Source organism: Astatotilapia calliptera, chromosome 7, assembly GCF_900246225.1.
Source record: "Astatotilapia calliptera chromosome 7, fAstCal1.2, whole genome shotgun sequence".
NCBI classification, from domain to species: Eukaryota; Metazoa; Chordata; class Actinopteri; order Cichliformes; family Cichlidae; genus Astatotilapia; species Astatotilapia calliptera.
Genome location: NC_039308.1, coordinates 399,406 through 424,840, shown reverse-complemented (window position 1 = coordinate 424,840; position 25,435 = coordinate 399,406). Strand labels below are relative to the sequence as shown.

The window sequence follows — 25,435 nt, the reverse complement described above, 5'->3', positions numbered from 1 at the left end:
ACACAAAATGTCAGAAATCTGCACCGTCATGAACAAACATGTAAACCTCATTTTTCATGATTTGTTGGATGAACCCACTGAGGTCTGAAATACAACCGGACATTTGTGACTCCTTTGAGTTTACGTTTGTATTTCACCCTCAGATTGTTTCATTTTATTTTTCCCCCATTGCCTTGTTTGGTATCTTTTCAACTCAACTGAATTTATTTTTTTTACTTTCTTTTTATTGTTTTCTTTAAACATTATACGGGGGGGGGGGTAACAACAAAACAAAACACCAAAACAACAACAACAACAAAAAGATAAATACAACAGGTAGGATAACAAAACAAACCCATGTTGGATCTCCTTGTTTCTACAGTTTGATCATTTCTCATTATCAGTGTGTTGGTCTTTATCCTGTTGGGTTTATGTACTCAGTCCATTTCTCCCACTTTTTATGGTATTGATCTTCCTGAGTCCTTATTCTGTAGGTCAATTGTTTGTATTTCATCTATAATTTTGATCCATTTGTTAACTAACTACTTAATTAACGCTCTACGTCTCTGACCTCTGCTCCTCAGTCGGTTTCTTTCTGGTCTCAGTTTGTCGAGGACGCAGACTGGATAAAGGTCAGTAACAAAGTGAAGAGATTTTATTTGGAAAATTCACCTTTACTCATTTGTTATGGAATCATGTCACTACGTTCATCTCTAACAGCATCTTATCAAAATCTTTTCTACCAAAACGTATTTTGGTTTAGACTTTAGTGAGAGACTCTCATTAATCAAACTCCACATCCATAAATGTGACTTCTCCACTCTCAGGACAGAATCGGAACAATTTGTTCCTCTTACAACAAGAAAGCTTTAAAACCATTAATAATCTCACGGTGTCTCTCGCCTTTCCCTGTTTGAATCTGCATTTCTGTCCTATTTATTTGTACATACTCTTCCACTGTATCATAATTTTGCACTACAATTTTACATCGTGCAGTTTTCTGCTTTTTGTTGAAGATTCTGTTGAAATAAAGTTGGAGAAAAAATAGTTTCTTTCATGAGCAACACATCCCGACATTTCAAAATAAAGTAAAGTCTGGAATGATCAAACTCTTAGAAATGAGACAAAAACGGATTAAAATGAGGTTCAATGTTTTTATTTCATGCCTCACAGTGACTGCATCCTCCTGGAACAGCTGGCTCCACCTTTGGCCACACGTGAAAAATGTCTTCGTCAGCCTAACAGTTTTGATATTGTCACACACTGATGACATCATCAATGAACCCGATCAGTGTATTGAGACACAGCAAGAACTTTATGCTGAAAGGTGAACACACCTGTGGTCTGCAGGCACAGGTGAGACGCCTGCTGGCTCTCCTCAGTCAGAGGCTGTGTCCCAATTAAGAGACTGCACGCTTGAAGTACGCGCACTACGCGTACTACAAGTACGAGAAGTGCGGAAGTGAGAGGCTTGTGAAATGGGACGGTATACGCTTCGTCCTGCTGTTCAGGTTGCCTAGCAACCATGATACTAACCGCGAGACACGTTACATACAGCATTGTGTGACAGAAAAAAGGAGAAAAATGTTTTGTTGGTCATTCATTTTTGTCATGACATCACTTTAGTTGAGTATCTGAGGCTGAGACCACGGCACTGTAAAACATGATTGTTGGGCTTCATTTCTGTGCTGAACAGGGGCGGACGTGGGGGTGGCTTACTGGGCTTAAGCCCGGGTTGTTTTGTCAGAAGCCCGGGGTCTTTTGGAGTGTAATTTTTTCATAGTTAGATGCCTGGCTGACAACTGTATAAAACAAAAAGTACACACAATATTCGAAGCACATAGTGCACACTGTGGGAATTTACGACTGTGCGTGAATCCCCCCTGATATTGGTATGATCCGAGCTCAGGCACTAAGCGGCTGTCTCCCAATTCAGGGTCTGCAGCCTTAAAGTATGGACTTCAAGGCCAATTACGTCACAGCGGCGCGACGAAGGCTGTCCCAATTCAAAGGCTGCTCGAAATGCGGCCCTCAAATGCGTCCTTCATTTCCCTGAATTTTAAGGATGTGGCAGTGTAGACTTCGTGGCCCAACATATCCCAGAATGCATAGCGTGGCGGTGGGTGTGGATAAATTTGCAGAAAAAAAACGGTGGATGAGGGGCGGCCGAAGAGTGAACTTTAAGTACTGAATATGACGTCACTTATTTATGTGCAAATGTTTAATAACGAAGAACATTAAACATTCCTGTTGGCCACATGTCAGCAAAGTCATGTGACATTAGTGACGTTTGCACTAACTTGGTTTTAAAGCCTTTACTTTAAAATATACGCCGTCCAATAGCTGAGCTTAATCTCACAGAGAATGATCAAAGCTCATGTAGCAACGAACAAATGAACAAAAGATTTTCTCCTTCATCTCTGTCAAACACAGCTGTATGACACGTTTCCAGCTGTTAGTATCATGGTTGCTAGGCTACCTGGGCACCGCAAAGGAGGCTTTTTAAAAAAAAAACTTTATTGACAAACAACAGTATCAGCGCAACGGAGGCTAGACCGGCCCATTACACAAGCCTCGCACTTCCGGCCTGAGCGGTCTTTGAGTACGCGGCCCTTGAGGATCGTTGAGGCTGCGTACTTTAAGGCTGCAGACCCTGAATTGGGAGACAGCCAGCGACTGAGCGAGGGGGCGGGGCAGCTGCTGCCTGTGAGTGCGCTGTTGGAGAAATGGAGCCAGCCATACTAAGGAGAGCTTAAGTTTGACCAGGTACCAAAGCAAATCATTCGTACCGTACAAATAATGTAAATATGACGGTGCATCACGAAAGATTGATATCAAACTGATCACTTGACCAATATTACGTTACTCGCTCTTCAAGTGAATCAACAAATGGCGAAATGAAAAGCCGAACAACAACAAAGCTGTTTCTTTAGAGAGTTTTAGCTTACGTGTGTTTATTTCATATTCTCAGTTCTTACCCTCCCCGACTAAATCGGTTTCAGTTATGTACTGAAATATAAGAATGGACATTAGAGGGTTCTTTCAAAGAAAAAACTCAGGTAAATGTTATTTTATATATTATGCTTTGTATGTTGTTCAGTATATTTCTATGCAAAACAAGAGGGATTTCAGTACACAGCAGGATATTCACATTTGTAACCAGATATTTACACTTTAGGGAGAAAACATAAAACATTTTTACTGCACAACATCAATTTAGAGTAAACTTTTGTTTTAGATAAATATTGAAATATCTTTTGAATGAGTTAAATGTCAGAATAAAGAGAGACAGAGCTATTTTTATCACTTTCATCAAATGTAGGAGTACATGTACACTAAGTTTATTGTTAATTAATAAGAAACTGCAGACGATTCCATTCTGAGCTGAAGAAGCTTCTGATTGGTTCGTAGAGTCCATGTGAGTAAACTGGTGGCACAGCTGTGGATGCATATAAGGCAAAACACAGAGCCTGTTTCTGTGACATGGGAACATCAAGAGATGTCAACAAAACACCAGGAGAAGAACTGTGGAGCTCCATAAGTGTGGCTCAGTTTGAATACAATTTGGTGCCATTTACAATTAAGAAATACAGACAGTTTCTCTCTTTACTCTTAAAGTTAACAAATATGTTTTTATATTTATCTAAAAAATAAACATTTAGTCTGATTTGATCTTACAATTAAAAAATTGTTTTTATCTGAAGGGTAAATATCTGGTTTCCACTGTATATTTGATGATTGTCAGCACAAAGAGAGGAAGAGAGGAGCAGAGAGGGAGATGGAGAATGAGGACAGAACAGATGAACAAGAGCAGGTGAGACACACATGTCAGTCACATGGTTGTTTACCAGAAGTATCACCGTATCATAGGTCCTTGTGTATCTCGTACCTCGTGTTTCTTTTTAGGTTTGTTATTTTTCAAATTCTATATTTATTAAGTTCTGCAGCTTGTTTGCACAACAAGGCTAAATAATTATATAAACTTTTCTCAATCTAAATATTGTACTTTGGTAGAATTAAACAATAAGTGTAGTGCAGGTCTATGATGGTTTTTAGTGCTGCTATCATCTAGTTCTGATTCTGGTTCTGTCTTGGTTAAGTCCTCAGTAGTCCTGATTTTGAACTGTTGTAGTCCTGCTTTAATTCAGGATCAGTTCTGGGTCTGGTTGAATTGGGGTTTAGTCCTCGTGTCTTGATGTCTGGCTCCGCCTCTGGTGCTGAACAGTCATTTAAGATTAGTTAGTAAATAACAATTAGTTAAATGGTAAATGGCCTGCATTTGTATAGCGCTTTTCTAGTCCATAGGACCCCAAAGCACTTTACACTACATTCAGTCATTCACACACTGGTGATGGCAGCTACATTGTAGCCACAGCTGCCCTGGGGCGCACTGACAGAGGCGAGGCTGCCGGACACTGGCGCCACCGGGCCCTCTGACCACCACCAGTAGGCAAACACGGGGTTAGTATCTTGCCCAAGGATATTTGGCATGCAGCCAGGATGCAGCCTGGGATCGAACCACCGACCTTCTGATTAGTGGCTGACCTGCTCTGCCACCTGAGCTACAGCCACCACCAATGTTGTTCATGAGACTAAAGTCAACTCCCTGTGGCAATGTAAATATAATATTGCCAATATTATAGTATTGTCAGATTATTATGATTGATTTTATATATATATATATAGATAGATATACACACACACACACACATATATCACTGACTTTCAGCTTGTTGTGTTTGTGAATATATGACTGACTTTAATTATTAAACATTCGCACATAAATAAGTGACGTCATATTCAGTACTTTTGACAGTTCACTCTTCGGCCGCTCCATCTTATTAGGGAAATGCCACATACATAAATGTAAATTTCTAAACTCAACCCCATCATTTAATTTGTTTTTGATTGAAATTGAATATTACTTAAACTCTCTTAAATTAACTTCCAATAAAAAAGGTTTATCATTGATTGAAATTCATTCAGAAATGTTTAAGGAATGAGCTGTCACAACTTTCAAGTACAAAGTTGTTATGAAGTCTGTCACATTCCCCCCTTTTTTCTTTTTTTTATCCTTTATTTATTTATCCTTCTTATTTCATTGTGCTGTATATTGTTACTCTTATTTGCCTTGTATGTCTACTGTACGAACTGAACTGGAATGACTGACTGTTCGCTTTATCATTTCAATAAAGTTTGAAAAAAAAAAAAAAAAACTCTTCGGCCGCTCCCTTCTGCTGTATTTTGCGGCAAAATTATCCACACCCACCGCTGTGCTATGAATTGTGGGATATATGGGACCACGAAGCGTGCACCGGACCACGCTTGATATTTGGGGAAATCGACGGCGCATTTGGAGGATGCATCTGAGGCACACTTTGAATTGGGACAGCCGTCGTCGCGTGGCGGTGACGTAACCGCACTTAAAATGCGTACTTCAAGCGTGCGGTCTCTTAATTGGGACACAGCCAGAGAATCACGTCAAATACGACTGATGTGAATGTGTCACTTCCTGGTTGTGACAGGAAGCCGCTGCTGGAGGAAGTGACACGGAGGCAGTGAAGAGGCACACACCCTCTTATTTTAGAAAATAATTTAATAACAGGTGAATGTAAAAAACATCAGTGGCAGGACGCGCATCTCCTCTGCTGCTAATACTCTTTAATCAGCTGATTGACAAAACAAAAGCACATTGCACATGAGTCTCAGAGGGGCGTGGCCAACAGCGGCGGTGGTCGGTCCAGTCTCTGCATCCGCTCCCTTTCTCGCCGCGTCGCCTCAGTAACACTCAGTTTGTTTAACTAAAGAGTCCACAGACAGGCGACGGCGGCGTCCTCTTGACACACACACACAGGCGCCAAACACACCCTCAGCACCCCCCTCCCCCCGCCAGGTAAATGAGATATAAAAGGGAGGGAAATGACTCCAACTGAAAAGTGAGGAACTAAAGAAAGGTGATGAAGAGTGAGGGCGGCACTCAGCTCTCGATACTTACACTCACACCGACGCGCTCCCGGAGGGGGCGTGGCTTCAGCGGCCGGGGAGGGGGACGTCTGGCTTACCTCGTCTGCTCTCACTCAGTCACCTACAGCCTCTCATTATTGATCTATTATTGATCAGTCTGATCAGCCGTCCTCGCCGAGCGATGGGCCGACGCCCCCGCTCACGCTCACCCCCGCCCGCTGACAGCAGTCCCACAGCCGCCGAAGGCGCTCCGAGGCCCCGCCGTCCGCTGCCTCCAGCAGCAGACGCTACAAGGGTGTGGGGGGGACAAAGGGAGGGATAAACAAAGGTTGGGGGGGGGGGGGGGGGGGCATGCGGGAGGGGGACGGGGACGGAGGGCAGGTGAACATGCTGTATACAGGTGAGTCAAACTGTTTATAGTCACATGGTCATAGAATACGAGGCAGTACAAGCCAATCAGCATGGGCCGACGCCCTATCTGAACAGCTGATCTCAGATCTACTACAGGGCCACACACTCTGACCAATCAGATTCCAGCATTTCTTTTCCCAGTCCAAGTTTTTAGGACCCCCCCCCCCTTCAGATCTGAGAGCAGCTGTCCAATCACAGCTTGTCTAATGTGATGTCATTATCTGTGTGTGTGTATATTACATGTTTCCACAGGGCTGCGCTCAGTGGGAGGTTCTGCAGGGCCTGCTGGAACATGTGACGCACCTGAAACACAACAAGGGGGCGGAGACAAACACCACTGAGTGCTCAGCTAGACTCCACCCTCTTTTCTTGATTTGATTCAGTCTCAGACTCACCTCAGCTCGCTCCTTTAGCTCCTCCTCCACAGCAATTGCTCTATGAACATACGCACACACACACACACACACACACACACACAATCAGGACGCAGTAATCATTGATCACTGATCTGGCGGGACTGTCGACACGCACTCACATTTTCCAGCTGCTCAGACACTTGGGGGTGTTACCGCTCAGCATCCGGGCCTGGAACTTCAGGTGCTCCACGTTCCCATCCAGCCACTCCTGGTGCAGCAACCTGAGCAGACACACAGCAGTGACATCGCTGATGTGGGCAGAGCTAAACTGTCCCTGCGGTCGGATGATTTAAATCCAACGACAAACAGGAAGTAGATGTATTTTCCATCTCATTACTGGAGTCAAATCACTGACAAGTGGCATTAAGCTCCACCCAGTCCTCCTCCAAGTGTGTACCTGAGGCCCAGCTCAGTGTTATTGGGCATAGTGTAGCACAGTCTCTCCAGAACCAGTGCATGCTGGGATGGCGGCAGGCAGCTCAGGTAAAGCGCGACCACCTGCAGAGGGAGACATGACATCAGCAGACTACAACTACAGACCTGCCGCTGAGCAAGGCAGCGAGCGTTCACATCTGTGTGACGACGGCACGGAGTCGTGACATCACGCAGGTGAAGATGGCGTGTGGCAGCAGACTCGACCTCTGACCTTGTTGTGGAAGCGGTAGCAGCTCCAGAACTCTGCGGCGTTGAAGGGGAGCTCGAGTCTTGAGGGGGTGGTGCTGAGGCAGCGCTGGACCAGGTCTGAGAACGTCCTGGACTGTGAGGCGGCGGTGGCGGCGCGGGCCTGCGGGCTGCAGCTGAACGTCAGGTAACTGCAGAGAGAGGGAAACTGTGAGCAGCGGGCGCGTGCGGTCGAGGAGGAAGTACCTGTGGCAGGTGAACTCACTCCATCCACAGCCTGTGAAGCTCCTCCAGCTGGGTGACCGCCCCCAGTGCGCGCTCAAACGCCTCTGCTGCGTCCTCCACCGAGCCGTGCAGCCACTGCCACCGACTACAACGACAGTGAGCACGTTAACCCTACTGCGCCCGCTTTCATCATCACCGCAGGACGCCATTTATGAAACCTTAAACACCAACCAGTGAATGAGGTGGAGGAAGCTCATCTGCTGGCTCAGCCGCTCCTGCAGCTCCTTCTTGATGACGGGACCTCCCAGCAGCTCGGAGGAAGAGGAGAAGCCCAGGATGTGCCTGAGGGAGGAAGAACAGAGCGCCATCAGCTGTCCGTGCGGACTACAGCTGGGAAGACAGAGGCGTCGGGACGTACCGCAGCACATCTACGGGCGTCCTCGGACTCTGCTCGTCCTCGCAAAGCGACAGCACGAAGCCTCTGAACAGCGGCGTGATGGCGCCCGCCTCCTCCTGTGGACACAGAGACTGTTCTTAGCGTCGAGAGGCGGAGCTTAAACTTTATTCACAGACTCACGGTCGAGCTCACCTGAGCCATGAGGAACTTGCAGCAGTGGTAGAAGACCTCGGCGTTGTGGGGGCATTCGGCCAGAGCGTGGAGCCACATGCTGACCGCCCGGTCGCCGCTCCCGCCGTGCAGGTGGAGGTCGGCCACAGCGTCTCGCAGAACGCACGACTCGGGACAGAACTCGAGCAGCGACTCGCACAGCGCGACGCCCTCGCTGTACCTGCGCACACACACAGCGAGGCGCTTCATAGACCACGATGTCACCGAGCACAAACAGATTTGACCTTTGACTTCACAGCTGTTCACAAACCTGACACGATGACATCACACGAGAGAACAAACATGGCGCACTCCGCACTGACCTCACAGGTGACCTCGCGTCACCACACCTGCTCCTCTGGTCAGGTACGGTGCGGCTCACTAACCGTGTGGCGAGCGTGACGAGGTCAACCGACCAATCACAGAGTCAGAGCGGTCTGAGGTGGGCGGGGCTCTGATTACTCGAATGTTCATCCCGCTTCCTCACAGTGTGATGTCAGCAGCGAGCTCACCTTTGTAGCAACTTGTAGAGGAAGATGAGGTTGGTGTGCAGAGGAAGGCAGGCCAGCGTCCTCTCGCTGTCTGATGCGTGGTCGTCGCTGCACTGACGGACGCCATCTGAGAGGAAACAGTCACACAGGAAGTGGAAACCAGTTAAGCTTAGGGAGACAAGAACCTCGCGTGTCTGCTGGGTCGCAATGCCATACCTTGGAAGAGAGCGATGAGGATGTCGGCAGGCGTGCTGATGTCCTGCGGCGTCCTCCATGGCAGCAGGAACGGCTCCCTGCTGACTACACGGGACGGGCCGGACTCCGCGGGGTCATACAGGCACGCCGGCAGTCGGTCGAACTCCGTCAGGTGGATGTAGGAGAGCCAGAGCAGCGCCCGGTCGGCGGCCATCAGGTGGTCGGCGATGCTCCGGTCCTGAGGTGACTTCAGAGCGTTCTGAGAGGAGAAATCCAGACAGCAGATGTCACGTCACATTAGTCCCGCCCTCTGGAATACAGGTGACAGCCAGTCATGTGGCCCCCAACATGGCTGCACACTGACGTAAACAGCTGTGTTTGTTGTTTGTTTTTTTAGGAACCTGATTCTTTAAACTCTGTGAAAAATGTTCGTCCCACTCTGACGTTACGTTTGTGGTGCACAGCGTGAGGCAGGTGCCCGAGGTCGCGGCTCACCTGCAGGACGGCGAGCGCGCTCTCCAGCCGGCCCGTGAACAGGCTCAGCTGGACTCTGTAGAGCAGCGCCTCCATCAGCTCGAAGGACAGCATCTCTGTGACTCCAGACGACGCCTCGGCGAGGAGGAACTGCAGCAGACGCTCGCACACGTAGTCTTTCCCTTCAAATGAGCTCTCCAGGTTCAGGTACTGAGCAGCAGAGGTCAGAGGTCATTATGACATTTACCTGATAAACAACGCTAAAACCACCAACGCGCCACTGTTAGCCCGCTGAGCTGTGCGGTGAGCTAGCGGCTCCTGCGAGCAAACCACGCTCACTTACGTTCCACCACACTCTGTAGTCAGGGGCGTGCTCCACCGCCATCTCGCACATCTCCTGCACCTCCTCCCGGCTGCCCCGCCTGGAGAACAAGGACAGGTAATGGCTCCACACCTCGGGATTATCGCAGTTGCTCTCCAAAGCGCGTGACAGCGTGTTCAGGGCGGCTTCCAAACACTCTGCCGCAGAGCTGCAGGGGACAGATTCAAGGTTAAAGGGGGTGGAGCTCCGCAGCACAGACCTTGAGGTAGGCGGGGACTTACGTCTCGCTCTGACTGAGGTATTTGAAGGCGAGCTTGATCCACAGCTGAGTGTCTCGGGGGCTCTCCAGGACGCTGGCCTCCAGGTTGGCGATGTCGTCCGTCTCACTGATGAAGTAGCGTTTGTCCTCCGAGGTGACGCACGCGTCCAGAGCAGAGAGGCCGGCGTGAGCGCCGCTGTCTGCACGCACACAGACACACGTGAGCTCACTCAGACCTGCCACGGAGGAAACGACGAAATCCTCCCCGTTCACTAACCTCTGCCAGGTGTCACGTGACCGGCCGCCATCCCCTCGTCGCCGCTGCCGTCGTCCTCGGGACTGAGGTCACTTTGCGTCGATGGCTTCGGCCTCCACCTCCTCGCATCCTTGTAGGTGGTGTAGGGCGGGACTGAAGATGGAGGGGACAGGTGAGAAGCACGGAAGCGGCTGGAGCAGTGGGCGTAACGTTACGGGAATGCTGACCTACCGTGGCGCTTGCTTTCGTTGACTTTGCTGACGAGGAGGACGGCCTTCTGGTCGACGCCCATGCGGTCCTTGTTAGAGCCGAACAGCCTCTTCATGTACTTCTCTGCAAACAAACACAAACACCTGAGCTTCCACGTGACACACCTGCCGACCACCAGACCGAGGCTTCGCACCCACCGCACCTGTGGCGGCGCACACGTCCTCGTCCGAGCTGCCGTCGGAGCAGCCGATCAGCGACAGGTCGTAGGACAGGATGTCCTGGAAGAGCTGGTTCCCGCTCAGAGTGCAGTTCCTCATGTGCTGCCTGCGGCGCAGAGGGACAAACATTAAACAGGAAGAGCTACAGACTCAGGCGGGTAACATTATCGTCACGGTAACAGGGCGACACATCACGCAAACGTGCCGCTGCGTTGTTTTACTTTGTGGTGTGACGTCCACCAGCGATCAGCGGGGTGTGTGCACACTCAGCGGTCAGGCTCAGGAATATAACCCGCACGTGCCCGCCGTGAGGTTTCACAAAGACATGCAGTGATTCTAGTTGCTCCGTGTTGCTGGTTAACCAGCTTTTATCCGACTGTTCAAACTTTAAACTGTTCTTCTCTCTCTGCTGATGCCGGCTATATCTTTTGGTGCTCATAACTTTCACACTAGGGCTGGGCCATATTATACCGTTCACGGTAATACCGGTATAATGTTAGGCAACGATAGGAAAATGAAATATAGACCGCGATTCAGGACCGCGATAGAATGAGTAAAACGCGCATGCGCAGTGCCTTTGTTTTCATACGCACATGGCCGATTGTTGAGTGAAACAGATGAACCAGAACTGGTTTGTAAAAACTAACCCAACTTCAGTGATGTGGAACTGGTTTGGTGTTTGTCCGTCAGATACACAACAAAGCACATTTTTTTGCAGAACATGCAAGCAGCCGTTGTTATTGTCATATTTGTCGGACTAAGATGCTCTTAAATCTGGGAGTAATCTGGGTCCTAAACTCCGTATGTTTCAGGTCAAACAACACTGCAGCATCACTGAGAGTTAAAAACTGTCTAAATTCTTTCATCTTTAATAAAACGATCAGCATTGCTGCTTTACCAGGTGTAACTATAAAGTTTAACTTCCAGGCATCCATGAAAACAAAAGTTATTACATTTAACGGAATTAGAAGTTAGCAGGAAGCTAGCGGAAGTTAGCTCGCTAGTTTCGCTAGTTACCTAAGCATGATATAGCATGTTCTGACTGAGAGATTTCTGAAAAAATTCAAATGTACAGCTCTGCTATCACTTCCAACATAAATGAAGACAGGAAACTAAACAGCAGTGACGTTTGTAGGGTTACTGAAGTTGGGCTAGCTGGTATATAATGATGTGCTACCTGATCGCTAGCGACACAGCTATGTTAGCATAACATAAACAGTGAAGGAGGACGAACACTAACACTTTTCCACTTATAAAAGTTAACGTGAAGGTTCCTGATGGTTAGAGACAAATGCAATCGCATGGCAGGATACTGTAAACGGACCAAACTTCAGTCAGGAGAACAACTGAGATAATCCATCCACAATACGAGGTTAGTCATTAATATACTGCAACAACATGGGAATAGAGCAGCTGCCAGAGGATTCAACATTAATGAATCAATGGTACAGAAGTGGAGGAAGCAAGAAGAATGAGTTTAATAAAGTTTGATTTATCTGACTGCTTTGTTTCGCTTAATGTGCCTTACAGTGGGGCAAAAAAGTATTTAGTCAGCCACCGATTGTGCAAGTTCCCCCACTTAAAATGATGACAGAGGTCAGTAATTTGCACCAGAGGTACACTTCAACTGTGAGAGACAGAATGTGAAAAAAAAATCCATGAATCCACATGGTAGGATTTGTAAAGAATTTATTGGTAAATCAGGGTGGAAAATAAGTATTTGGTCAATAACAAAAATACAACTCAATACTTTGTAACATAACCTTTGTTGGCAATAACAGAGGTCAAACGTTTACTATAGGTCTTTACCAGGTTTGCACACACAGTAGCTGGTATTTTGGCCCATTCCTCCATGCAGATCTTCTCGAGAGCAGTGATGTTTTGGGGCTGTCGCCGAGCAACACGGACTTTCAACTCCCGCCACAGATTTTCTATGGGGTTGAGGTCTGGAGACTGGCTAGGCCACTCCAGGACTTTCAAATGCTTCTTACGGAGCCACTCCTTTGTTGCCCGGGCGGTGTGTTTTGGATCATTGTCATGTTGGAAGACCCAGCCTCGTTTCATCTTCAAAGTTCTCACTGATGGAAGGAGGTTTTGGCTCAAAATCTCACGATACATGGCCCCATTCATTCTGTCCTTAACACGGATCAGTCGTCCTGTCCCCTTGGCAGAAAAACAGCCCCATAGCATGATGTTTCCACCCCCATGCTTCACAGTAGGTATGGTGTTCTTGGGATGCAACTCAGTACTCTTCTTCCTCCAAACACGACGAGTTGAGTTTATACCAAAAAGTTCTACTTTGGTTTCATCTGACCACATGACATTCTCCCAATCCTCTGCTGTATCATCCATGTGCTCTCTGGCAAACTTCAGACGGGCCTGGACATGCACTGGCTTCAGCAGCGGAACACGTCTGGCACTGCGGGATTTGATTCCCTGCCGTTGTAGTGTGTTACTGATGGTGACCTTTGTTACTTTGGTCCCAGCTCTCTGCAGGTCATTCACCAGGTCCCCCCGTGTGGTTCTGGGATCTTTGCTCACCGTTCTCATGATCATTTTGACCCCACGGGATGAGATCTTGCGTGGAGCCCCAGATCGAGGGAGATTATCAGTGGTCTTGTATGTCTTCCATTTTCTGATGATTGCTCCCACAGTTGATTTTTTCACACCAAGCTGCTTGCCTATTGTAGATTCACTCTTCCCAGTCTGGTGCAGGTCTACAATACTTTTCCTGGTGTCCTTCGAAAGCTCTTTGGTCTTGGCCATGGCGGAGTTTGGAGTCTGACTGTTTGAGGCTGTGGACAGGTGTCTTTTATACAGATGATGAGTTCAAACAGGTGCCATTCATACAGGTAACGAGTGGGGGACAGAAAAGCTTCTTACAGAAGACGTTACAGGTCTGTGAGAGCCAGAGATTTTCCTTGTTTGAGGTGACCAAATACTTATTTTCCACCCTGATTTACCAATAAATTCTTTACAAATCCTACCATGTGGATTCATGGATTTTTTTTCACATTCTGTCTCTCACAGTTGAAGTGTACCTCTGGTGCAAATTACTGACCTCTGTCATCATTTTAGGTGGGGGAACTTGCACAATCGGTGGCTGACTAAATACTTTTTTGCCCCACTGTATAATCCCGTGCACCTTATGGTCCGAAAAATACGTACTGCACACTGCAGTTTAATGTTGCAAAGCACCTCTTTTTAACTTCAGTGGATATTATACATGGTTATGCTCAGGATATGTCAGCCCATTTCTACTGGAAATGCCTTTTGGTTAAACTTTCAGCAAGGAATTTGCATTTGCACTGTTAAATTTTTATAAAGCTTTAATGTACATAAAAACCAGCTTCTTGTTTAAGTGAAAATAAATGGAAGGTAGAGCTGGGCGATAGAACGATAACGATATGTATCGCGATATAACTTTTACTCGATAGAGAAATTAAGCTATCGCGATAGACCTCGCCGCTCTTGTCCTCAAAAAAAAAAAAAAAAAAAAAGGTCAGCCAATCCAAATTAAGTAGCGCAGAGCTGAACCAATCACAGCCGCAGCGTCACGTCGCGTGACTTGTTACGTACAGCACAAGTGCCAAGCCGCACGTGTGTTTGTTTGGGAAGCAGCCAGCGGGTAATGGAGGAAATGAGTGTGCCGACTAGAAAAATCAACCGAGTGTGACCGAAGAGAAAACAGATGATGGTTCCAATGCCGGAGAGATTGTCGAACCGAAGAGCCATAGAAGTTCCGTAGTGTGAAGGTATTTCGGCTATTTCAAGTCTGACAAAAACAGAGTAGCGTGCACTGTAAATTGTGCCGAAAACAAGTCTGGAAATACAATAAACTGGTGCATGCGTCACACTGTGCGCCACGTTATTGTTTCGGTGAAATGAATTTCTACAATACTGTTAATTCTACTCTCTGCAGTGTTTAAATGCTTACATATACACACAGTTACTGTCCCTCCACACATACGACTCGGTTCTGCTTCTATGCCCCAGCTTTGTTTACTTTTTCCCACCGAGGCTTCTAGACTTCTGATTGGCCAACATTTCTGCACGGTTAGGAATCTAGCGCCACCTGCTGCTTTGGCGTGTTCATAGCAGCGTTTTCCTTCATTTCTGCCTTTATGTGTGGACGGGATTATTTTTTAAAACGAAAACGGAAAATCTCCGTTTTCAAAAATACCCGTGTACGTGTGGACGTAGCCTCAGTCTCTGACTGGAAGCGCTAATTCGTCATTCGGCTTTTGTCAGACTAAAGTAACTGTTAAAACTGTTTGAAAAGCTCAGCTATACAACAAGGAGAGATTGAGAATTTCCTTTTAGTTCTCAGTTTATTTGATATTGACAAAAGTTAGTCAGTTTTGTCTGTTCTTCTGTAAAACAAACTAAGATTTATTTTTAGAATTAATATTTTGTTTCTAAGTGGAATTGACAATTTAGTCTGTTTCGTTTGTTCTATTTTGAAACTTAAACGCTTTAGCGGCTGCCTTTTGTGTAGTTTGCAATATTTGCCTTTATTTATCTGAAAAAGTCTCATGTTCCTTAAGTACATCTACCCTGTTGAACTTATTATGGGAAATAAATATTTAAATAAAAACAAGCTGCTGATTATTTCACATTTTACTTGTGAGCAACAGCACATTTAAATCTTACAAATATAGTTATTTGGCTGATATCGTGATAGATATCGTTATCGCCTGAAATGAAAAACACATATCGTGATATGAAAAAAACCGCCCAGCTCTAAACAAGCTCAGTGCGATGAGCAGCGGTTCTCAGAGCAGGAGGCCCGGGTTTGAATCTCGCCCGTGGAAACATGTTTCACGAGACAGCTCAGGGAATCGTCTTGTATTTCTGCTAATTCATTACAATTCTGCAATTTTTATGATTTCAGCAGCTTTTCTAATGTGTACTTCAGCTTCTTCAGCTTTTCAGCAGATTCCACTACACGGCATTCACACCGCACTTTCACAGGAAATGCAACTTTTTCTAGTTTATGTCTGTGAGCACAAAGCTGACACTGGGAGACTTTGTGTCAAAGTAACTGAGGATAAAAACATGAAGCAGACTTTCCTGGCCTGCCTTTTTATAGCAGATAACCTTAAACATATTCTGCAGTCGATCAAACACTGAAGAAAACCATAAATCAACATGTGAACGTGACCTGAGGTTTGATTACAGAAGCTGAGCGATCGTTTAGGTTTAAATTTCTTCAGTTTGAACAGCAGAGATGAGGCTTTGATGTCAAAGTAAAACAGCGAAAGTCATGACGAAGTTCATCAAACGTGAAGCTCAGTTTGATCTGCTTTTGCTGCTGGTTCAGTGAACTTGGGTTAGAATAATGATAATAATAATAATAATAATAATAATAATAATAATGGATTGCATTTTATAGCGCTTTTCGGGACCCCTCAAAGCGCTTTACAACACCACTATTCATTCACTCTCGCATTCACACTGGTGGAGGCAGCTACAGGTGTAGCCACAGCTGCCCTGGGCAGACTGACAGAGGCGAGGCTGCCATATCGCGCCATCGGCCCCTCTGGCGGTTAGAGTGATGCAACCTGCAGCTTCAGGATCTGTGAGCTTTTGGCCTTCAGCCCGACGGCGTGTCTGTGGACGTGCCGTCAGGTGAAAGATCCACGCTCTGTTTTTACATCCTCGTAGCTGCTCTCACTTACTGCTTTAGCTGTTTGTTGAAATATTTCCTGAGCTTTAACCGGAGATACATTTAAATGCAAAAATCGATTCAGGATTTAATGAATTGATATCACGTTATTCAAATAGTTTGTTTTGTTGTTTTACACCCCGCTCACCATCTGCAGCCGTCGTCGTTGCACGTTCCCGTGAGGTCGAAGCGGCAGAAGCACTTCTTTGCTTCGATGGCGTTGCTGTACGTCACCGAGCTCAGAGACAGCTTCTCCTTGGTCCTGTAGTACGGGCTGAACCTGAGCGGGAGGACACAGCTGTGAGCCGACCGCACAGACCACATACGAGCTCTGCTGCTGTCGGTACGACGGAGCTACCTGTAGGACCTGAAGGCCAGCAGAGGGCTGTGGTACGGTCCGAAGGGAAGCGGCCTCAGCTCCAAGCCGCCCGACGAACTCACCGCTGTCTCCACCTCAGCCGGAAACACCTGGATGACCGGACACACAGAGCGTTAGCGTGAAATTCCCCCGAGACCTTCAGCTGCCCCTCTGACAGTCTCCGCTCACCTGTGCGGCGAGGGCGGGGTCCACATCCTCCCCCAGCACCTGCAGCTCCATCAGCAGCAGATCTCCCAGAGGTGTCTTCTGTCTGTACAGCCGCTGCAGGGCGTCCACGTCCAGCCCCGCGAACATCTCGGCAGGAAGCTCCACGCCTGCCGAGCCACTGGGCAGCGCCTTCACGGGCTTGGCGGCAGTGCCGACGTCTTTGGGCGGAGCCGAGCTCGTGGCGTCCAGGTGGGGTTTGGTGAAGGAGCAGCTGGACTGACGGAAGGAGGAGCGACGGCCGCCTCTGGCCGCAGCAGCGGGCGCAGGTTCTGGTTCGTGATCCTCGGCCTCCGCGGGGTCCTCGCTGTCCAGCGTCAGCTTGTCCTGGGAGAGGTCGTGCAGCGAGGGCTGCGGCGGCGGCTGGACCTGAGGGTCCGGGGGCGTGGCGGATCGCAACGGCGGCTCTACGGGGAGCTCTGGCAGGACGCCTTTGTTTCGCAGCACCTGCGCCTCCTTCAGCTTCTGGATCTTCAGCGCGTACTCAGACTCGAGCTGCTGCAGTCGTTGCTTCTGAGCGATGAGCTCGGCAAAGTGGCGCTCAGAACCGCGGGGCGCTGCGTCACGCCGCGGCAACTTGCTGAGCTGGAAAGGATAACGTTACGCAGGGTAAACACACCTGCACACAGCGGCGCTCCATCAGAGCTTTCTTATAGTTTTATCGGCGGGTGCATGTAACCACCAACGCCTCTGAATCCATGGTTACCGGCGCCGTGAGGAGCTGCGTGAGCGCAAGCGTCCTCTGTAACAGCCCGAGTTCGTTTAGCCAGCGCCTCCCCACTGTGGGTCCCACCCTGATCCTTGCCTCAGCTGTTCATTAGCTGACTGGATGGGTAATTAGCTTTATTAGCTAACCAGCCAGCTAACTACAGCTAACTGCCTCACCTGTAAGTTTCAACAGCAATTCTTCATGCAACTGTTTTTTCAGAATAAAAGCCTCTCTGGCTGAGTGTTTCTCTGCTGAGGAGACAAACACACAACCTGCAGGTTCCACAGAGAAACAGGAAGACTCACCGCGGGCCGGCTGGAGTCCGCTCGCCGTTTGGGCGCCCTGCCGGCGGCCAGGTGAGCCTGCACCAGCTCCTGCTCCAACCGCACCGCCACCGTCTTCTTCACGGAGACCCGCTGCTCCACCCGGTGGACCTGCAGAGGACGTGGAGGCGGTCAAACGACACCAAACAAAGAGACTTCACAGCAGCCAGGAGGAGTCTGAGCTTCATGTCCTGCATCTGAGTGCCGCCGTGCTGACGCCACACTGGGGTCGTGTAGATTTAAGAGAAACACCCAACAGCGAGTTGGGGCGGTAAAGTTGGCGTACCTGCTCGCGCAACTTCCTGAGGAGCGTCTTGTTGGCGCCGACGATCCTCTCCGACGCCTGCAGCTGCTCCCTCAGTTTGGCCACTTTGGCCTCGGCGGCCTTCAGCGACTCGTTCTTCTTCAGCTCCTGCTGCAGCAGGTGTCGCAGCACGGCCTCGTCTCTCTGCAGCAGCTCCCTGAGGGCAGCAGACTCCCACAGTCAAAGCGGCGCCACCGAAAACCTCACACCAGCTCCAGGTGTGTTTTAAGATCTCACCTGTGTTTGCTGAGCTTCAGCTCGGCCTCGCTCAGCTTCAGCTCCACCGCTGGCTTCAGGGAGGAGTCGATGGAGTCTGCAGTGGCGGGCGAGGCGGAGCCACGAGGGCTCTGTTCCTTCATCATCCTCTGCCTCTCCCTGCTGTGAGCGTGCACACCCACAGAGTTAGTAAAAGTCTTTGTGTGTGTGTGTGTTTGAGAGAGGTCACGTGGGTACCTGGCGATCTCCTCTTTGAGTAGGCGGTACTCGGCCTTCTTGGCGTCAGGCAGAGCCTCTGGCGTTCGGACCGGGTTGTTCTCCTTCTCAGAGGCCGACGCTCCTTTTGGCTTCGCCGCCTGAGAAATAAGAAGTTCAGAGTCGTGACATCATCACGCAACGCCGCAGACACATTCCGGCTGCACAACGATCGTCGTCGTGCCCGGACGGTTCAGGTGAACGCACTCACCTCCACCGTCCTTCGGGCCTCTTTGATCATGAACTCCAGGCCGCCAAACACCGCCTGCGATGAGCTGCAGGCGTCCATGTCCGAGTCGCTGTCGTCAGAGTCGTTGAGAGAAACCACCACCGTCTTATGTCTGGGCAGCTGGACAGACAGGTGAGGGGCAGACAGGTGAGGGGCAGACAGGTGAGGGGCAGACAGGTGAGGGGCAGTTTCAGGCTCCATGTTTGTTTCTAAATAAGGAGCGGTGTGCAGCGAGCCTCTTACCACAAGCGGTGCTCTGGCGGCGAGGTGTGCTCTGGCGGCCTTGTTTGGGCGGGGCTGAGGCACCGTGTTCAGACTGACCGTGCTCAGGTTTCCTCTGGGTGGAGGCTGAAGGTCTGCAGGGGGAGGCCCACCTGGAGAAGGAGGAGCGCTGGAGCTCTTCTGCAGAGAGAAAATCATCATCATCATCATCATCATCATCAGCACAATCTAAACATGACATCATCACGTGACGCCGCGGACCTCCGAGACCACCACCCTCTTGTTGGCCATAGACATCAGGCAGGTCTCCCTGAGGAGCATCTCCTCCTCCTCCTCTTCATCAGCAAATGGAGGTTTTGGGGGGGGCTCCAGCTCATCTGGGGGAGGGGGGAGGGGAGGAGGTGGGGGAGGAATGGCGGAGAGCAGTGGGGGGAGGAAGGGCTGCGAGAATTCCTGAGGGGTGGAAAAAAAAAAAAAAAAAACAGTCATCAGCGAGCTCCTCGGAAGGTAACCGTGGTGATGAGGAGGAGGGGGCGTACCATTCCGAAAGGAACGGGGTCGGCGCCGTACAGGTGAGGGATGCACGCCGCCTCCTCCACAGACAGCAGGTTGCTGTGCGTTGGCGACGGGACTGAAACGCAGACAAACCAGTTTAAACGGGAAACAGGAAGCGAAAGGTGCGTCAGGTGCACCTCCTGCCCCCTTACCTGGCGAGCCCGTCTCACTGTCCGTGTCCATCGCCACCTCGTCGTAGTTGTCGTACTGGTAGAGGTTCCCCGAGGTGTCCAGGCCCGGCTTGCCTGCAGACTTGCGGTGGTCCCGGTCCCTGGACTGAGCAGACACAGGTGAGTCAGCACAGGTGAGAGTCAGGTGACCACACTGGGCGTGCGCACACGGCACCTTACCTTGCTGCGCGTCCTCTTCCTCCCACCCACCAGTTTCATGAAGCGGTTATATTGTTCGTCCTGGTTGGACAGGTCGCGGATTCGCCGGATCTCGTCCTCCCGCTTGCGGCGCTCCTCCTCCTCCTGCCGTCGCTTCTCCTCCTGCTCCCTCTGCTGCTGCAGCTTCCACGTCCTCACCTGCTGCTTCCTGAACGCCTGCTTTGCCACCGAAACTGTGAGACACGTCACACAGGAACACTCAGAGCCAATCAGAGCTGGCCGCTGTTTTTCCGCTTCACTTCTAAGCGTGCTCACATTTAAGGCGGCACAGCCCGCACATCTGTCTCACCTGGGCTGATCTTCTTGGTGATGTGAGCCTTCCCCGGGGGGCGGGCCCTCTCCAGCGGGCCTTTAGGTCCGGCTTTAGGACACGGCTTGAGTCTGTCTCTGTCCTGAGGTCTGGGCCCGGTCTTGTTTCGCTCGCGGTCCCTGTCCTGAGGTTTGGACCTGGTCCTGGTCCTCTCTGTGGCGGCTGCGGCAGTGGAAGCAGACCTGGTGGTGACCCTCTGCCTGGCGGGTGGGGCGGCCCCGGGGCCTGAGCTCTTCTCCTGAGTGGCTTTAGTGATGCGTTCTTTGCTCCGCCTCATCACCTGCTGCTCCTTCTGCTGCCACTTCTTACTGGCCGACTGCAGAGCGAGGAGACGCAGCTGCAGCTCTGACAGCTCCTCCTCCTCCACCACCACCACCTTCTCCGTGGCCTGACCACACACAGAGGAGACGTAACGTGACACAAACCAAACGCCATCGAAGCGAACGGCTGAATCTTTTCCCTGCGGGTAGCAGCTGCACGGCCTCACCTTGTCTGGAGAGTCCTCGCTGGACGCCGACGACTCGCTGGGACACGGCGGCGGCGGTTTCTCCTGCTCCTCCATGATGCACGGGTCACACGGCCTCTCGTCTGCGGGCTCTCCTCCTTCTGCTCGCTGTTCTCCCTCACCTGGACACACATTGCACAGGAAGTGAAAACACAGCGTCTTCATCAAAGGTCGCCTGCTCCTCACTGCACGGCGCTAATCAAACTCTGGTTTGGGGGCCGTGAGGGGACTCTGCAGGGTGGACCGGCGTGCGTTGTCACAGTTTTCACTGCTGCATGAACCGAAGATCCCGGCAACATGACGACCTTCAGTTCCATCGTTAAAAGGCTCATTTTTTAGATTCGTTCTGGCAGAAAGAGGCGAATACCCTGTCATCCTGTTACAGCTGCGGGGAAGAAGGTGGAACTTCCTGTTTAGTGACCCTTTAAAGGACAAACAGCTGAGCTGAGCCTTGCACTGGGCCTCTCACGGTCCTGACACACACCTGGCACCTGGACCGTCAGGGTTCAGACACTGAGGCCGTACCCAGACTGCAGAAGCGTTTGTCACACTCGGGCCGAGACATCCCCAGCTGACCTCCGGAGCACCATCTGGTGTTAGCTAGCTCGTGAGAACTTGAGCTTTTTCTAAGAGCTCGCGCCGTGTGAGCTTGTAATACCTGAAAAATCTCTCTGCCCCATTAAAGTGACAGAACAGCGAAGTGGACAGATCAGCAGGTCACATGTGCGACATCAGCAGAATCCCACAGCGCCCCCTACTGTTGCAGTAATAAGCAATGTGGCAACCAACCCCGGTCCACCCTACAGTGAAACGTCCTTTCAGAGGATCAATCGGAGAGTCTGCTGCATCGGTACGGTGTACACTCGTGCCGGCGGCCTCAGTCTGCTCACCGCCGCTCTCGCGCGTCCCCTCTTCTGCTTCTTTGGCACCTTTTCCTTCCAATTCTGCTCCGTTATCTGTGATTGGCTGATCCCCTTCACCTGTTGACACACAGAACAGGAAGCTGTAGAAACACTTTACACAGCAAACAGGAAGTGATTGGTCCTCAACATGGTTTAAGTCGCCAAACAGGTAAAAAGGGGCGCGTCTACAGCTGCGATGTGAAAGCAAACATTCGGATAACGAACTCACCATCAGGCTTCGCCCACTTCTTCTGCAGCTCGTCCAGGTCGGCCGGCGTGGGGAGTTTCTGACGAAGCGGTTTGATGTTGAAGGCCTGGAACACTTTCTTCCTCTCCAGCTCCGACACCTCGTCCGTGGCTGCTGCCGGACTCAGAGCCAGGCCCGGTTCAGCTTTGGTGTCCGTTAGAGCGGCGGCTACGCACTCCACCACGTCGTCCCTGACTGGTGACGTCCGTGGCTCCAGGGCCATCGTCTCCTCTTTGCGGATGCACTCGAGTTCGATCTGGATCTGTTTGTATTTGGACAGCAGATCCTCGAAAGACTCGTCACCACTGCTCTCCGGCCTGGGAGCGCCGTGAGCCACCTTCCTGAGCCGGTTCCTCCCGAGAGGTTTCTCTGAGGTCTGCGTTAAAGAACGCTGATCAAGAATTACTGACCAACAGGGATCAATACTCATTTCATTTTTAAAGTCATGATTTAAAAGAAAAAATATTAAAAAATAAAATTTTCAAAAAGACTTAAATCTTTGCTACCAACGAAAAGCTTCATTTTTAAGAATGTGTAAAATTAAAAAACGAACAAATTAAGAAATCCTCACAAAAAAAATGTCCATGTAAAAGAAGCAAATTTCTCCTATCATCGGATTATTGATCGCAGATCAAATGGCAGAAAACTCGCAGCCCTCTGAAAACTAATCAAAGCTTTCTCAATTATGGAACTCATGATGTCAGTTCGTCAGCTGAACCTTTGATTATTGGCTTCACATCCAAACATTATTTATTAACGCACTGTGTGTGTGTATTTGTAGTTTGTAGAAGGCTGACCTCTAAGCTGTTTGTTATACACTGCACCATCTTTCATCTGTAACACTAAAACTCCGCTTGTGGGATCAATAAAGTATTGATCTATTGATTTGGGCTTTTCACAGCTGTCTTCAAGATCTTTTCAATATGATCGATCAATCAATACATGAACGAGGAAATAATCGATCACTGATGTAACCGTGTAGCGGATGAATGAGGACAGCTGATGGGGGAGTCGCAACCACACATACGTCATCACAGCGCCGGTTTCGTTTCCTGCTGTCACGCACGCACCTGGTGGAGTGTGAAACGTGAACCAGTCGAAGCCCAGAACACTCACAGATCAATGGGCTGTTCATTAAACCAATATGTAATCAATGAAACCCTGACCGGCTCCTCGCGGGCTGCCTAATTCAATCACCGTCCCGGGGGAGAGGGCACGTGACACAGCAGAAAGGATACGCTTCCTCGCGGGGGAGCTGTGGCTCTCTCCGGGCAGGTACCGTCCGGGAGGCGGCCTGCTGTTGCCCCCCCGGCCGCCCCGGCTCCAGCCCCCGGGGCCTCCGTTCGGCATGCCGCGGTGCCGGAAGCGTCCCAGTGCGCCGTGGCTCCGCTCCCAGAAGCTGGACCGCGGCCCGGGCTCCCCGTGAGAGCCGAGCCCGGGAGGCTGCTGCTGCGGTGGCGGGGAGGGAGGCCGGTCGGGCCCGCTCGGCCCGCACTGCTGCCGGTGGCCGGGCGGGAATGGGCCGTGAGGGCCGAGGCTGTAGGACATGAGGTGGCGGAAGTCCGGCGGCGGGTGGCCCAAGTGCGGCGGCGCGCCGTGCGGGTGCTTGTGCGGCTTTCGCGGCCGAGGAGGAGCACCGCCACGGGGCCTGCTCCCATCCCCCCGCCGTGGAGGCGCTCTCTCCTCGGTGTCATCATCGCAGATCTCTCCGTCTTCTAGCTCCCCGTCCTCCGCGGGGGATCGGTTCGGAACGTCTACGTCCATGTTGGGGTGACCGTCTGCAGCTCCCTGCTGGGGCCAAACTCAGCGGCGGGACCAGGAGCTCATTCCGCGGCTCTGAAGCAGCTTCGCGGAGGTTCTCTCCGCTCTGACCGTTAGCTCTCTGTTAGCGCTCTGCTAGCTCCGCTGCTACCAACAATCACCGCGATAAAACCCGAGACTTCGCGAGACCGGAAAAAGCACGTAAAAGCAGAGCTGTGGGTTTTTCTCTTCCTCCCGGGAGGCGGGGACTCCGCATGTTGTTCTTACATTATTTATTGTTTTTATTTTGTTGACAGTTTTTGTTTGAGTATGTTTTGTTTTAATTTAATTTAAATTTATTTTGTTTTTTATTGTTTTTATTTTTTAGTTTCTTGTTTTTTATTTGTTTGTTTTCATTTGTTCTTATTTAATGTCATGTTTATAGGTTTCGTTTTGTTTCTTTTTTTTTCTTTTTCATTTATTGTTTTAACTGGTAGCAGGCTGCAGTGCTTCCTGTCCGCTCAGGCCTCTGTGTGACATCACTGATGGTTATTCTCTGTTCCCTCAATCAGAATCAGTCTCTGTGTGTTTCTGTTAAAGTGGCCACAGCAAGAAGGCCAGATCTACCACCAGCATATATAATAAAGTGAGAGCAGTGTGTTTTGAAAGGAGAGCTTATATTTATTAATGCGGTGAATGCAGAGGTGAAGCCAGAAGAGGGTGGCGATGAGACACAGTGAGGAGCAGGAGGAAGGTGTAGGAACTGAGCAGAGGAGCAGGAAGGCGAGCAGGAGCAGCAGGTTGAGGAGGACGGAGATCAAGAAGATGAAGGACACAGTGGAGTGGAGCATGAAGTCCTCGTGGGAGGTTCTGTGTGGAGCTGCAGGTGGACACAAGTCAGGAAGATCATTGGAGTCACGTTACTTTAAATCACACAGGTGGCCTCGGTTTCTATTAATCATTTATTATTGATTATTTATTCTGTGAATTAAAATTTCAGTTTTCCATTTTAAGCAGAAGGTGATGCAGCAAACGGTGGATGGTGACTCAGAGTGGTTCTCACAGCTGCTCGATGACCCCAGTTTCCTGAAACGGACATAAGTCACACCTGTAATCGCTCTGTGTCACCTGTCAGTGTGCTGGTGTGGATGTGGACTTTGCAGCTGCAGGTTTTCAGATCCTTTCGAACCTTCCAGAGAGACTATGCTCTTCCTTCTTTGTTCTGACAAAGCTCTGAGAAAGTTTGGTACAGTTTCAGATTTTCAGAGCTTCAGTGGGTGTTAAAAAATATTCACGGTGTTTCCTTTCTGCTCTTGGTGAAGCGTGAGAAAATGCTGGTGTGACACGAGGGTAACGTACGAACTCAGGGGGTCAGAGAGCAGTCGGACAGACGAGTGATCCACGTTGTGACCAGGATGTTTCTGTCAGGATGAAAAATTAAACAACTGAAAGCTTCACTGCCAGCCGGAAAGACTTAGTATGACAGGTGAAAACTGATCTGACAGGTTTCCACTGAAGGTGTTTTCTGGGAGCACTGGGATGTTGTTGTTCTGAGGAAAACTCAGGGCAGTTTGTAAATCAAAGCCAGAAGTGTTGTTTTAAATAAATAAATAAATGTTAATAACGTGAG

The 25,435-nt window shown here is 49.8% G+C and overlaps 1 protein-coding gene across 1 annotated transcript; it reads right to left on the bottom strand.

Moving 5' to 3' along the window:
- Positions 1–5,557: 5,557 nt before the first annotated feature.
- Positions 5,558–24,112, bottom strand: zfc3h1 (zinc finger C3H1-type containing). The gene is made up of 36 exons (XM_026172293.1): positions 23,304–24,112; positions 22,048–22,434; positions 21,807–21,896; positions 20,899–21,038; positions 20,391–20,799; positions 20,063–20,274; positions 19,865–19,988; positions 19,697–19,788; positions 19,419–19,610; positions 19,179–19,337; positions 18,918–19,055; positions 18,689–18,807; positions 18,473–18,613; positions 18,218–18,392; positions 17,914–18,042; positions 16,864–17,484; positions 16,675–16,784; positions 16,465–16,596; positions 10,633–10,754; positions 10,452–10,553; positions 10,242–10,373; positions 9,987–10,164; positions 9,727–9,913; positions 9,405–9,593; positions 8,931–9,168; positions 8,736–8,841; positions 8,206–8,404; positions 8,035–8,129; positions 7,848–7,958; positions 7,657–7,761; positions 7,417–7,582; positions 7,168–7,268; positions 6,890–6,991; positions 6,750–6,789; positions 6,595–6,657; positions 5,558–6,230 (listed from the first exon to the last, which is right to left on the bottom strand). Exons 1-36 carry the CDS (start codon positions 23,827–23,829, stop codon positions 6,105–6,107), a joined length of 6,258 nt encoding a protein of 2,085 aa, XP_026028078.1. The 5' UTR covers positions 23,830–24,112; the 3' UTR covers positions 5,558–6,104.
- Between the last annotated feature and the right edge of the window lie 1,323 nt (positions 24,113–25,435).

Excerpts from the sequence above, each read along its gene's own strand:
- zfc3h1 (XM_026172293.1), bottom strand. The coding sequence starts at position 23,829 with ATGGACGTAGACGTTCCGAACCGATCCCCCGCGGAGGACGGGGAGCTA. Across the intron at positions 8,130-8,205 it reads GCAAGTTCCTCATGGCTCAG|GAGGAGGCGGGCGCCATCAC; the intron begins GTGAGCTCGACC and ends CTGTGTCCACAG. Across the intron at positions 6,992-7,167 it reads AACACTGAGCTGGGCCTCAG|GTTGCTGCACCAGGAGTGGC; the intron begins GTACACACTTGG and ends GTGTCTGCTCAG.